Source organism: Schistocerca piceifrons, chromosome 3, assembly GCF_021461385.2.
Source record: "Schistocerca piceifrons isolate TAMUIC-IGC-003096 chromosome 3, iqSchPice1.1, whole genome shotgun sequence".
NCBI classification, from domain to species: domain Eukaryota; kingdom Metazoa; phylum Arthropoda; class Insecta; order Orthoptera; family Acrididae; genus Schistocerca; species Schistocerca piceifrons.
The window spans coordinates 942,810,832-942,826,813 of NC_060140.1; the positions used below are offsets into that span (position 1 = coordinate 942,810,832).

At 41.3% G+C, this 15,982-nt stretch overlaps 1 protein-coding gene across 1 annotated transcript in view; it reads right to left on the minus strand.

The window, feature by feature from the left end:
• The window catches only part of LOC124789241 (solute carrier family 22 member 1-like), a 63,618-nt gene that overhangs the window by 20,172 nt on the left and 27,464 nt on the right, over nucleotides 1-15,982 (minus strand). The window contains exon 3 of the mRNA XM_047256536.1: nucleotides 10,610-10,796. Coding sequence (XP_047112492.1) covers nucleotides 10,610-10,796 — 187 coding nt within the window. The remainder of the gene's footprint in view (nucleotides 1-10,609; nucleotides 10,797-15,982) is intronic.

Consider the following 15,982-nt stretch of genomic DNA (forward strand, 5'->3'; position numbering starts at 1 on the left):
GTGCCAAAGTGAGATTTAATCCAGAGCAGTGAATATCATCCTTTCTTCTAGTGTTGTAGCTACGCACGTCGCTGCTATTTTTGAATTGCAGTGGGTTATTAATGACAAATTTCATAACAGAATATATGTATTGCGAAGGTACTGTGAGTATCCCAAGTTCCTTACATAAGTGTCTGCAAGGTGATCTTGGGTGGGCTCCAGCTATTATCTGATTACACACTTTTGTGCAATGAATACTTTCTCTCTTAATGACGAATTGCCCCAAAATATGATGCCATATGAAAGCAGTGAATGAAAATAGGCATAGTAGGCTAATTTACTGATATGCTTATCACCAAAGTTTGCAATAATCCTAATAGCATAAGTAGCTGAACCTAACCGTTTCAGCAGATCGTAAATGTGTTTCTTCAAATTCAATTTTTCATCAGTACACACACCCAGAAATTTTGAGTATTCTGCCTTAGCAACAGCCTACCATTCATAGTCTATATTTATCAATGGTGTTATGCCATTTACTGTACAGAATTTTATAAACTGTGTTTTCTCAAAATTTAGTGAGAGTCCATTTGCAGAGAACCACTTAATAATTTTCTGAGAGACATTATTTGCAATTTCCTCAGCTGATTCTTGCTTCTTGGGTGTGATTACTATACTTGTATCATCAGCAAAAAGAACTAGCTTTGCATCTTCATGAATATAGAGTGGCCAGCCGTTAATATGTATTAAGAACAATAAGGGACCCAAGACTGAACCCTGTGAGACACCATTCTTGGTACCTCCCCAATTGGAGGGCTTTGCTGATTTTTGCAGACTTATCTGTTTTGTTAATTTCAATCTTTTGCATTTTTCCAGTTGAGTGTGAATCAAACCATTTGTGCACTGTCACACTCATACCACAATACTTAAGCTTATCTAGAAGAATTTCATGTTTCACTCAATCAAAAGCCTTTGAGGGATCACAAAATATCCCAATGGGTGATGTTCGGTTATTCAATGCATTTAATATTTGATCAGTGAAAGCATATATAGCATTTTCTGTTGAAAAGACTTTCTGAAAACCAAACTGACATTTTGTTAGTACTTCATTTCTACAAGTATGTGATGCTACTCTTGAATACATTATTTTTTTCAAGAATTTTGGATAAAGCTGTCAGAAGTGAGATTGGCGGTAGTTGTTAGCATCAGATCTATCCCCTTTTTTATGCAATGGTTTAAAAATAGCATATTGAAATACGCTATCTGGAAAAATGCCCTGTTTCAGTGAGCTACTACATATGTGGCTGAGAATCCTACTGATTTGCTGGGAACAAGCTTTAAGTACTCTGTAGCAAATGCCATCAATTCCATGTGAGCTTTTACTTTTGAGTGAATTTATTATTTTCCTAATTTCAGTAGGAGAGGTGGGTTGAATTTCAATTTTATCAAATTGCATAGGTACTGCCTCTTCCATATACTGCCTTGCATTTTCTAATGAATAGCTGGATCCTATTTTCTCTACAACACTGAAAATGATTATTAAAAATGTTTTCCGCTTATGACTTCTTGTTGTGTTTGATGGAAATACAGTCTGTCTTCCTGTACTCTCAGTTGCCCTGTTCCCCTTTTCAAAATATTCCAAATTGTTTTAATTTTACTATCAGATGTGCTAATCTCAGACATAATGCACATACTTCTGGACTTTTTAATAACTTTTGTTAATACAATGTAGTAGTTTTTATAATGTTTCACTGTTTTGGGATCACTACTACTCCTAGCTGTAAGATACATTTCCGTTTTCTGTTTACAAGATATTTTTATCCCTTTAGTAAGCCATGGCTTTTTATATAGTTTCTTACGATTATATTTCACTGTTTTCTTAGGGGAACTGTTTTCAAATATATTCACAAAGGTATCATGAAATACCTACCCCCATGAACCATGGACCTTGCCATTGGTGGGTAGGCTTGCGTGCCTCAATGATACAGATGGTCGTACTGTAGGTGCAACCACAACGGAGGGGTATCTGTTGAGAGGCCAGACAAACGTGTGGTTCCTGAAGAGGGGCAGCAGCCTTTTCAGTAGTTGCAGGGGCAACAGTCTGGAAGATTGACCAATCTGGTCCTGTAACACTAACCAAAACGGCCTTGTTGTGCTGGTACTGCAAACGGCTGAAAGCAAGGGGAAACTACAGCCGTAATTTTTCCCGAGGGCATGCAGCTTTACTGTATGGATAAATGATGATGGCGTCCTCTTGGGTAAAATATTCCGGAGGTAAAATAGTCCCCCATTTGGATCTTCGGGTGCGGACTACTCAAGAGGACATCATTAGCAGGAGAAAGAAAACTGGCGTTCTACGGATCGGAGCGTGGAATGTCAGATCCCTTAATCGGGCAGGTAGGTTAGAACATTTAAAAAGGGAAATGGATACGTTAAAGTTAGATATAGTGGGAATTAGTGAAGTTCGGTGGCAGGAGGAACAAGACTTTTGGTCAGGTGAATACAGGGTTATAAATACAAAAGCAAATAGGGGTAACGCAGGAGTAGGTTTAATAATGAATAAAAAAAATAGGAGTGCGGGTAAGCTACTACAAACAGCATAGTGAACGCATTATTGTGGCCAAGATAGACACGAAGCCCATGCCTACTACGGTAGTTCAAGTTTATCTACATCTACATCTACATTTATACTCTGCAAGCCACCCAACGGTGTGTGGCGGAGGGCACTTTACGTGCCACTGTCATTACCTCCCTTTTCTGTTCCAGTCGCGTACGGTTCGCGGGAAGAACGACTGTCTGAAAGCCTCCGTGCGCGCTCGAATCTCTCTAATTTTACATTCGTAATCTCCTCGGGAGGTATAAGTAGGGGGAAGCAATATATTCGATACCTCATCCAGAAATGCACCCTCTCGAAACCTGGCGAGCAAGCTACAGCGCGATGCAGAGCGCCTCTCTTGCAGAGTCTGCCACTTGAGTTTGCTAAACATCTCCGTAACGCTATCACAGTTACCAAATAACCCTGTGACGAAACGTGCCGCTCTTCTTTGGATCTTCTCTATCTCCTCCGTCAACCCGATCTGGTACGGATCCCACACTGATGAGCAATACTCAAGTATAGGTCGAACGAGTGTTTCGTAAGCCACCTCCTTTGTTGATGGGGACTACATTTTCTAAGGACTCTCCCAATGAATCTCAACCTGGTACCAGCCTTACCAACAATTAATTTTATATGATCATTCCACTTCAAATCGTACCGCACACATATTCCCAGATATTTTACAGAAGTAACTGCTACAAGTGTTTGCTCCGCTATCATATAATCATACAATAAAGAATCCTTCATTCTATGTATTCGCAATACATTACATTTGTCTATGTTAAAGGTCAGTTGCCACTCCCTGCACCAAGTGCAGATATTCCTGCATTTCGCTACAATTTTCTAATGCTGCAACTTCTCTGTATACTGCAGCATCATCCGCGAAAAGCCGCATGGAACTTCTGACACTATCTACTAGGTCATTTATATATACTGTGAAAAGCAATGGCGCCATAACACTCCCCTGTGGCACGCCAGAGGTTACTTTAACGTCTGTAGACGTCTCTCCATTGATAACAACATGCTGTGTTCTGTTTGCTAAAAACTCTTCAATCCAGCCACACAGCTGGTCTGATATTTCGTGGGCTCTTACTTTGTTTATCAGTGAGAGTGCGGAACTGTATCGAACGCCTTCCGGAAGTCAAGGAAAATAGCATCTACCTGGGAGCCTCTATCTAGTATTTTCTGGGTCTCATGAACAAATAAAGCGAGTTGGGTCTCACACGATCGCTGCTTCCGGAATCCATGTTGTTTCCTACAGAGTAGATTCTGGGATTCCAAAAACGACATGATATGCGAGCAAAAAATTCTACAACAGATCGACGTCAGAGATATAGGTCTATAGTTTTGTGCATCTGCTCGACGACCCTTCTTGGAGACTGGGACTACCTGTGCTCTTTTCCAATCATTTGGAACCTTCTGTTCCTCTAGAGACTTGCGGTACACCGCTGTTAGAATGGGGGCAAGCCAACTGGCTCTGCAAGTGATGAAGAAATTGATGAAATGTATGAGGAGATAAAAGAAATTATTCAGTTAGTGAAGGGTGACGAAAATTTAATAGTCATGGGTGACTGGAATTCGAGAGTAAGAAAAGGGAGAGAAGGAAACATAGTGGGTGAATATGGATTGGGGGAGAGAAATGAAAGAGGATACCGTCTGGCAGAATTTTGCACAGAGCATAACTTAATCATAGCTAACACTTGTGTCAAGAATCATGAAAGAAGGTTGCATACATGGAAGAATCTTGGAGATACTAGAAGGTATTAGATAGATTATATAATGGTAAGCTAGAGATTTAGGAACCAGGTTTTAAATTGTAAGACATTTCCAGGGGCAGATGTGGACTCTGACCACAATCTATTGGTTATGAACTGTAGATTAGAACTGAAGAAACTGCAAAAAGGTGGGAATTTAAGGAGATGGGACCTGGATTAACTGAAAGAACCAGAGGTTGTGCAGAGTTTCAGGGAGAGCATAAGGGAACAATTGACAGGAATGGGGCAAAGGAATACAGTAGAAGAAGAATGGGTAGCTCTGAGGGACGAAGTGGTGAAGGCAGCAGAAGATCAAGTAGGTAAAAAGACAAGGGCTAGTAGAAATCGTAGGGCAACAGAAGAAATATTTAATTTAATAGATGAAAGGAGACAATATAAAAATCCAGTAAATGAACCAGGCAAAAAGGAATACAAATGTCTCAAAAATGAGATCGATAGGAAGTGCAAAATGGCTAAGCAGGGATGGCTAGAGGACAAATGTAAGGATGTAGAGGCTTATCTCACTAGGAGTAAGATAGATACTGCCTACAGGAAAATTAAGGAGACCTTTGAAGAAAAGAGAACCACTTGTATGAATATCAAGAGCTCAGATGGAAACCCAGTTCTAAGCAAAGAAGGGAAAGCAGAAAGGTGGAGGGAGTATATAGAGGGTCTATACAAGGGTGATGTACTTGAGGACAATACTATGGAAATGGAAGAGGATTTAGATGAAGATGAAATGGGAGATATGATACTGTGTGAAGAGTTTGACAGAGCACTGAAAGACCTGAGTCGAAACAAGGCCCCGGGAGTAGACAACATTCCATTAGAACTTTTGACGGCCTTGGGAGAGCCAGTTCTGACAAAACTCTACCATCTGGTGAGCAAGATGTATGAGACAGGCGAAATACCCTCAGACTTCAAGAAGAATATAATAATTCCAATCCAAAAGAATGGAGGTGTTGACAGATCTGAAAATTACCGAACTATCAGTTTAATAAGTCACAGCTGCAAAATAGTAACGCGAATTCTTTACAGACGACTGGAAAAACTGGTAGGAGCCGACCTCGGTGAAGATCAGTATGGATTCCGACGATATGATGGAACACGTGAGGCAATACTGACCCTACGACTTATCTTAGAAAATAGATTAAGTAAAAGCAAACCACATTTCTAGCATTTGTAGACTTAGATAAAGCTTTTGACAATGTTGACTGGAATACTCTCTTTCAAATTTTGAAGGTGGCAGGGGTAAAATACAGGAAGCGAAAGGCTGTTTACAATTTGTACAGAAACCGGATGGCAGTTATGAGAGTCGAGGGACATGAAAGGGAAGCAGCGGTTGGGAAGGGAGTGAGACAGGGTTGTAGCCTATCCTTGATGTTATTCAATCTGTATATCGAGCAAGCAGTAAAGGAAACAAAAGAAAAATTTGGAGTAGGAATTAACAGCCGTGGAAAAGAAATAAAAACTTTGAGGTTCGCCGATGACATTGTAACGCTGTCAGAGACAGCAATAGACCTGGAAGAGCAGCTGAACGGAATGGACAGTGTCTTGAAAGGAGGATATAAGATGAATATCAACAAAAGCAAAATGAGGATAATGAATGTAGTCGAATTAAGTTGGGCGATGCTGAGGGAATTGGATTAGGAAATGAGACACTTAAAGTAGTAAAGGAGTTTTGCTATTTGGGGAGCAAAATAACTGATGATGGTCGAAGTAGAGAGGATATAAAATGTAGACTGGCAATGGCAAGGAAAGTGTTTCTGAAGAAGAGAAATTCGTTAACATCGAGTATAGATTTAAGTGTCATTTCTGAAAGTATTTGTATGGGGTGTAGCTAAGTATGGAAGTGAAACAAGGATGATAAATAGTTTTGACAAGAAGAGAATAGAAGCTTTTGAAATGTGGTGCTACAGAAGAATGCTGAAGATTAGATGGGTAGATCACATAATTAATGAGGACGTTTTGAATAGAATTGCGGAAAAGAGGAGTTTGTGGCACAACTTGACAAGAAGAAGGGACCGGTTGGTAGGGCATGTTCTGAGGCATGAAGGGATCACAAATTTAGCATTGGAGGGCAGCGTGGAGGGTAAAAGTCGTAGAGGGAGACCAAGAGAAGAATACACTAAGCAGATTCAGAGGGATGTAAGTTGCAGTAAGTACTGGGAGATGAAGAAGCTTGCACAGGATAGAGTAGCATGGAGAGCTGCATCAAAGCAGTCTCAGAACTAAAGACAACAACAACAATAACGACAACATGAGATAGGTTAAATTTTAAATTAGCATATTTAACTGTTTTCTTAGGGGAACTGTTTTCAAATATATTCGCAAAGATATCCTGAAACAGGTTAAATTTTAAATTAGCATCATGTTCCCTGTACACTTCAACCAAGTCTAAGTGTTGCAACCATTCCCTAAAATTTTGAATTGTTAAATAGTTAATATTGCATTTTAATCTTGCAAACTGCTTTGTAAAGTGGAATCGAAACATGGGGGAACTTGTATATATGTAAAAGAAAATGTAGATTATAAGAGTAGAGTCTCTTTTTGCAAACTAGGGTGTGAAACAGTCTTTGAAATCTGAGCTGTTGAGTTAATGTCTAAAAAAACTTATTATTTTGTGTGTCTATAGATCTGTTAACAACACAGGTATTTTTTTCAAAAAACTGGACCTTGCTTTAGGCAAACTCAAGACAACTGGGAAAACAGTGATAATGTGTGGAGATTTTAATACTAACTTTCTGAGCCACAGCCTTCATAGGGGTTGCAGGTCTGGGCCCCTGTAATTATTGTTTCACAAATGTGTTAATTTGTAAAAAAAAAAAATAAATTATGATTATATATTGTTAAACAAACAGGTTGCATGAAAATAAAGTTACAGTGGTAGGTCCTCCCTTCCGCATTTTCCTTAATACTAGTGTGGCAGGACTGCCAGAAAATATTAATATCTTTGCCTTTTTTGTACTTCGTTTTACTTTACTTTGGTTGTTGACCAGTTGGTGTGAGACATTCGTGAGGCCGTAAAGTACTTTCGCACAGATATTGAGCCCAACTTGTGACAGTTTACACAGATCACAAGCCCCTTGTCGAGGCTCTCCGCAAACCAGCATTAGATGTACTACCCAGAAGGTTCTGCCATATGGATTTAGTATTACAATATGTTTCAGACTTTCAATATATCAGGGGTAATGACAATGTTGCAGCAGACTACCTGTCACACCTGTCCTCCCTGAAGACAGCTATTGATCCTCACTGCTTACACGAGCTCCAGCTATCCGACCCAGAGATTCAGCACCTTCTCTCTGACTCTGATACTTCCTTACAAATTGCTCTACTTCCCTTCCCTAATGATTATTGGCCTTTGTATTGTGACATTAAAACAGGTCAGCCTCGTCCTATAGTCCGCTCTTAGGAAAGACGTTTTCGACACAATCCACAATCTCGCTCACCCGAGCATTTGCGCGACTACATGCCTCATTATGGAGAGATACGTTAGGCCTAATGTAAAAAGAGATTGTAATCAGTGGGCGAGAGCATGCATACCTTGCCAGAGAGCCAAAACACACAAACATACTAAGCCCCCATTAGGCAGATTTACTGTGCCCTCAGGTAGATTCAGTCATGTCCACTTGGACATTGTCGGTCCGTTACCGATAACAATTTCCGTTACTTACTGACCATGATAGATCGTACCACATGTTGGGCCGACGCTATCTCCATTGCGGACATTACGGCCGACACTGTAGCTAACGCTTTTGTCCACCATTGGCTTTCTCGTTTTGGTTGCCCTACTTCACTTACCACAGACCAGGGGAGACAATTTGAATCTAATCTGTTTAGTCGCCTCTGTCAACTGTGTGGTATCAACAAATTCAGAACTACAGCCTATCACCCGCAATCTAACGGCCTAATAGAACGATGGCACCGTACCCTGAAGGTCGCTCTCATGTGTCATTCTTCCTCTTGGACTGAGGCACTCCCCTGGGTCCTTTTAGGGTTGAGGACGGTTTTCAAAGAAGACCTTAAAGCGTCAGTTGCTTAGATGGTATACGGAGAAAACCTCGCACTTCCGGCGGATTTTCTCGATGATCCTCCTCTACTTCCCGAGTTGGTACGACAGGTTCGAAAGCATATCGCCAAGTTACGTTTTCTGCAACCTCGATCGCATGCTACCCCTCCGATTTTCATTCACCCACACCTCAGTTCTTGTAACTATGTGATGCTTAGAGAAGACACCGTGCGTCCACCCCTTGCTCCACCCTACACTCGCCCGTACCGGGTCCTGTCACGCTCTGAAAATACTTATACGATCCTCTTTAAGAACAAACCATCTGTCGTGTCCATTGAGCGATTGAAACCAGCACGGATCCTTAACGACACCGACATACACGATAATGAATCTGTTTTGCAAGAAACTTCAGAGGCCTGTCCTAACCCTTCTCCACAAGCTAATCAAACACTCTCTGCAAGTCAAGGCCCCCCTCTTCTGTACTTCACGCCTCCGAGTGCCAGCAGTAATGAACTGGTGTTTCAAGTAAACTTGAGTGACTATGATGTGGACTCTATAAAAATACAACTTGTGGACACTTTTCTTTTTTTATTTGAAATTCAAAACAATTCTGTGCCATCTGACCAGAAAGACGTTGAGCTATTACAGTGCTTCAATGTGGCTCCTGGTACTTCACAAAATGACATTTCAGCCTATGTAGACTCCAATAATGTTTTATTTATAAGAGTAACCACCCCTTTGCCTTCATCTTCCCTGAATCCTCCTACCCCTATTGCTATCACCCGTGCTGGCTGCACCGTACGGCCACCTCTCAGACTTCAAGATTACGTCATGCCTTAAATGTTTACCTTCCCTTTATCACTTACTCCTCATCACTCCTCGTCATATGCGCTCCGTGCTTCCTGGGGGGGGGGGGGGGGGGGGGGGGCTCTGTGGCAGAACTGCCAGAAAATATTAAGATCTTTGCCTTTTTTGTACTTCGTTTTACTTTACTTTGGTTGTTGACCAGTTGGTGTGAGACATTCGTTATGACTGTTACCATGATTGTCGAAAACTATTTCTTTGTGTTTTGATTTATCGTGTGCCAATAAAATGTTACGTTGTGAAAGTAAATGGTGTTTTCTGTGTTATAAATATAACACTCGCCATACCAGTAATTACCACATCTCAATAAATTTATATTTATTACTTCTTTACTACTAACTCTATTCACAACACATTTAGCAGACAGTATCAACATGTGTCTCTGAAAGTATATACAAAATTGTATCATTGTAAGACCCATAATTCAGAAGATACGAGGGGTGGAGTAGATGGACGGAGTTGGGGAGGAGGCGCTGAACGTAGAAAGAAAGAGGAGGAGAAGGCAGGGGGGAGGGGGAGAGGAAATGGACATATGAATGGATGGGGATGAGATGGACAGAGAGAGGGAGAGGAGGAAGAGATGGACAGAGAGAGAGGCAGGAGTTGGATGGAGAGTGGTGGATGAAGGAGGTGGACAGAGAGAAGGGGAAGGAGGGAATGGACAGGGGAAGGGATAGTGGAGGCGGATAGAAAGAGGAGGATGGATGAGTGTACTAATAGAAATGAAATAAATACGTACCAGGGTACTGATCTGTTGTCGAATATAAATTTAAATTTTGGGGATTTTTTCTGAAGATCTTTGCCTGGAAAGTATCCTATGATGATGCAAACAGTGGACGAGGAGTAGTTTGAAGGGGAAGAAAATGAAAGCTTGTGAAATGTGGGGATACAAAGGCATATTGAAGATTACATGGATAGATATAACACCTGATGAAGTTGTACTGAATCAAAATAGGTAGAAAGTATTTTATGGCACAATTTGATTAAAAAAAGGGACCAGGTTATAGGACAGATCATGAGACATCAAGGAATCATTAATTTGGTAATGGAAGAAAGTGCAGAACAAAATTGAAGAGAGAGAGAGAAAGGACATATTACAGTAAACAGGTTCAAATGGGTGTAGGAAGCAGAAGTTGTGCAGACATAAGGATGCCTGCATAGGATGGACTCGCGTGGAGAGCTGCATCAAACCAGTCTTCGGATCATAACAATAACGACATTGCTGAAATTCCTGTGAAGTTAAATGTGTGATGTGATATCTCAGATTTTCTGAGATTTATCAATGGTGTGCATCCAGATGATCATCAGAGTAGTTTTTTCCATTTTAGAGCAATATTTGGGAAACAGTAACTCATCTGAATGCCTGGAAGTGCACCATTAACAAATGTGTGATGCTTTGGCACTCACCGACAGCCAATAAAGACTCCTCCATTGGCCCGGCCGCACCAGAGACGAGTGACTCTGCCAGGATGAAGAGCGGCAGCACGTGCGGAGCGAGCATGACCAGCAGCCTGCTGACCACGTGGGCTGACAGGCACAGCAGCTGCTGGGGGCGTCGGCCGTACCTGTCAGCAGCAAGAGTCATCTGAACCACCTGTGTAAGCGTTAGACAACACAAAGACAGAAAAAACCACAACACCAAAAATGTAATTAATGAGGAGTAATGAAATTTTGGAAATATATTTGTGTACATAACACATTTAACTGATTAACACTGCAGGATCACAAGTTAATGTAAGTGCGAGATAAGCCATTCCAGATGTGAAATGCTGATACATTAATCAGTGGTGTAATCAACAGACTCTTGAATGCAAGCATGCAAATGTGCACGAATTGTGTTGTACAGGTGCCAGATGTAAGTTTGTGGGATGGAGTTCCAGGCCTGTTACATTCAGTTGGTCTGTGCAGGGATGGTTACTACTGTTTGTGGTTGACGCATGATGTCTCACATGTGCTCGACTGGAGACAGATCTGGTGATCAAGTAGGGAAAGGCAACATGTCAACACTCTGTAGAGCATGTTGGGTTACAGCAGTGGTTTGTGGGCGAGCATTATCCTGTTGGAAAACACTCCGTGGAATGCTGTTCGTGAATGGGAGCACAATAAATCACCAGATGGACATACAAATTAGAAGTCAGGGTGTGTGGGATAACCACGAGAGTGCTCCCGCTGTCATACAAAATCGCCCTCTAGACTAACATCAGCTGTAGGTCCAGTGTGTCTTTCATGCAGGCAGGTGGGTTGCAGGCCTCTACTGGTCTCCTTGTGTCCAACACACTGGCCCCACTGGCACGAAGGCAGAACCAGCTGTCATCAAAAAACACAACAGACCTCCACCCTTCTTTTCAACGAGCTCTCACTTGACACCACTGAAGTTGCAGATGGCAGTGGTTTGGGATCAACGCAATGCATGCTGCATAGCATCTGAGTCCAATTTGTAACAGTTAATTGTATCACTGTGGTGCCAGCTGCTGCTGCAGATGTAGTACGGTGTGCCAGAGCCATACACTGAAAACACTGGTCTCCCTTCTCGGTAGTGTCACGTCGTCATCTGGAGCCCAGTCTTCTTACAAGTGTACGTTCTCGTGACCAATGCTGCAAGCAGTAATGTACAGTAGCTACATTCCTGCCAAGTCTTTCTCCAATACCACAGCTTCTTGTAACCGTATTACACGACCTTGTTCAAACTCAGTGGACTGTTGATAATGGCGTCTTCATTGTCTTGAAGGCATTATTGTCAAACATCGACTCACCACGTTCAATCTCAGAGTCTCAAAGGTAAATAATGATCACTACGATTACAGCACATATTTAAAGTGAACTTGAATTTGCGTCCTCATACTACTAGTGCCATTCTTATGCAACTATCATAAAATTTTAACAGACGTGTGAAACACGCCTACTACTTTTTGTTTATGTCACAAAACTACTTGGTAGTGCAATATTTTTTTTCCGCAGTGTACAACTGGTAGATACAATCATTAATCATATGATTATAATTTATAAAGAAAATATCCTACTTATATGTTGATTGACCAAACAGTGTGGGATAAAAATAGTTGTATAAGGTTTACTCATGATGCTGAACAGAGAATGAGAGTCTTAGTGAACACAGTTGTGTAGTTATCATCCATTTGGCAAAACCTTTTTAAGAAGGCTGAAGAAGAACTGAAACCAACCATAATCCACAGCCCACTTAATCAAACCTACGTTTACACTTTTATTTTGTCACGGCAGAGTAGGTAGCGGTGTGCCCATCTGCACTGGTCACAATACTTGCAGAATTTTCATTAATTTTCTCAAGAACTACAGCTGGCAATGCACCTACGTGGCGAACGTTGCCCGCACATTGTTGCCAAAGCCTTCCTAGGCACCGGTGATTAAGAGGAGGAGGTGAGGATGAAAAGGGTGCACCACAAGTAGCAACACGGGAAGTGATCTATCAGATAGCCAGATATCAAAGGGAACCGCAGATCATTGGCAGGAAAGGTGCTAAAAAAAAAAATGGCTCTGAGCACTATGGGATTTAACTTCTGAGGTCATCAGTCCCCTAGAACTTAGAACTGCTTAAACCTAACTAACCTAAGGACGTCACAAGCATCCATGCCCGAGGCAGGATTCGAACCTGCGACCACAGCGGTCGCGCGGTTCCAGACTGTAGCGCCTAGAACTGCTCGGCCACTCCGGCCAGCTGAAAGGTGCTACAGAATGCAAAAATATGTTGTTAAAGTAGTCATGATTTTAAAGTTAACAAACTGCTACTGCTGTGAAATATGCAACGCAGAATTTGTCAATCTTGTCAGTTATGTTTTTTTTAGAGTTAATGTGTAAGTAACTCAGTAGTACTAAAGGGTTACTAGAATGGATATGATTATATATGAAGACACACCAGGCAGTATGGTGTTTGAGACTGATGACTATTAGTAATGTACGTTATTTGTCTTGTGTCAATGCTTTGCCTTTATAACGACTTAACTCTGTTGTGTACACATTCTGTGAGGTGTCTGAACATCTGTGGAGGAATGGCATGCCATTCGTCCTCAAGAGCCAAAACCAGAGAAGGAAGTAATGTTGAATGCTGGGGTCTAGAGCCTAAAACACTCAAGACAAGCCACAAATGCAGATATACATCACATCACAGCAAAAGTAATCCAAGCATTGCTATGTCCAATTGGACCTGTATGACATCCACTGAAAGAGAACTTACCAACCAACAAATACATGAAGATCAGAATGGAGGGAGGTTTGTTCAGTCACTTTCACTGCTTTATTATTAATTGTCACACAGCCCATTGTCAAATCAAGGCTCTTAATCAGCTTGAAAACTCATCACAAAGGTTTTCCACTGGGTTCAAATCAGGACACTGTGTAGACCGGTCTATTTCAGGAATGTTATTGTGCATAACCATTGCCTTACAGATGATGTTTTATGACAGGGTCCATCAACTGTAAACTGTTCCTTAACTGTAGGAAATGCACAATGGTGTAAAATATGTTCATATCCATCTGAATCTACTGGTTTCTTAAGCACAACAAGGAGACCACACTCTTTCCATAAAAGGCATCACCTGACTGTAACACCACCTGCTTCGTGCATTATGGTTGGCAGTTAATGTTCTTCATACATTCGCCATATCCAGACATTTGCATCAGAATGCCACAGTATATAGTATGATTCATCACTCCAAATCACTTGCTTCCGGTCATCCACTGCTCAGTGACACACCTCTTTACACCACCTCAAGTTTCGCTTAATATTGACTACAGGAATGTATGGATTATTAGGACCTGCCTGACCATTGTACCCCATTCTTTTTAACTCCCTATGCACAGTCATTGTGCTAGCCGGACAGCTGGTACACTTCGGAACTCGTGAATTATTCCTTCTGCTGATTTCATGCAATTTTTTTACAACCACCTTTCGTAGTGCTCATTGGTCCTTGTCCCTCAGTACAGGTCTGCCTGGTGTTGGTTTAGCTGTGTATGTTCCTTCGCATTTCCACTTCACAGTTGACTTTGGTAGCTTAGAAGGACTGAAATGTCCCTCTTGGATTTGTTACAGATGTCATTCACTGACTGGACCGTCTACTGACAACACGATACAGCTAGCCGTACTTTATACTGGAAGCCCACCCTCGTGACATCTAGTCATCAATTTTGTATTATGTGGAGGTGTCCAGATAATTTTATTCAGAAAGAGTATGTTGGAAAGCGGGTTTAGACTGGCCATTGGAGGATTTGGACTTACCTCTGTACCAGCAGAAAAATGCTCTTGTTATAACAAAAGAGACAAGTATATTCCTCTTTAAAAAAACTCTCACAGCAAAGTTGGGAACCAGCTGCCACAATCCTCATTCTGCCTTCCTCACAAAAAATTTTGGCATGCAAACATTTTGCGCCTCTTTGACATGGAACATTCTGAGTCCTTTTACCCCATCTCTCTTTGTATTTAAGATAAGCCTTTGTAGTCCCATCTCGCTCTCACTGACACTGTCTATATAAACATGTCTCTCTCCAATTGTCTCCTTGTTCTCCCACTAATTTACAACATATCCCATTGCCAATGTCTCCTCTCTCTCTTTCACTGCCTCTTTTTGTCTTTCTTCCCAACTACTTCTGTCTCCACCATATCTCGACAGCTCAAAAGTTCTGGGGGGGGGGGGGGGGGGGGGGGACAGACAGACAGAGAGGGAGAAGAGAGAGAGAGGGCTTCAACTTACTTTTCCCCATGCAACCACATGCTTAAAATTTTGGTACAGTATGTACCTTCCCCTACACCTGCTTGTTAAAGGTCACCAGTCTGAGAGGGTGTAGACACCCCCCCCCCCCCCCCAAGCCTATGTATGGACAGACCTCACTTAACTATATTTTTCATTTCCACTGTCTCATCTCTCTTTTTCTCCAACTACATCTATCTCAACCCATCTCTCTTTCTCTCTTACTGCCACTGTCTCTTACTGACCAGTATTATCTCCTCTCTTTAACACCCACTGTTACTGTCTTTATCAGTCTCTCTTTCTCTTTCCTTGCCACATTTTCTCTCCCACCATCAATGTCTCATCCCTCTTTCTCTCCAACTGGCATTGTCTCTTCTCTCTTTCAGTGTCCCCATCTCTCTCTGCTATTGTCATTCAGCACAAAAAGCGCGAATATGTTCGTATGCCAAAATTTTTAGTGAGAAATGTCTGAGGCAGTTGGTTTCCCAGTTTTCTGTCAGAGTCTTTTTAAGAGGAAAGTATTCACCATTTTTGTGCTCAGGCAGGAAATTTTTCTGTTGGTTTCCATCTTTCCCTGCTACAGCAGTGTATGCTACTTACATAAAATGAATTCTGTAGGTCAGTGATGTTCTGACAGTTTATTTATACAGTTCCACACATTTACATACTTTGACGCATATTAAAAGTAATTAAGTATGCAGAATATAAGGTTAACCCAAAATTGTTTGCTTTACATTTTTTCTTAATAATTTGCTCATTGATCGCAATTCATTGAAAATGCCCAGCTTTTGATTTGCATTGTAAAAGAGTAAAAAAGTTATTAGAAATATTTTAATGAATTTTCTGTCTTTCCAGTTTTAAATAATTTTGGCAGTCATTTTAAGTTCTTTTTAGGCATGTTAAGACCTTCTTTAGCCTATTTTTTGAATCTACTGTACCACTCGGGGCATATCTGTAGAGGTGAGAAGTGCCCATTATACAGGGACTGCACATCATGAAGTTTTATTAGTGAAGAAATGCTGATCAAAAACATCATGTTTGGTGGCATCTGCACCCTTGCGAT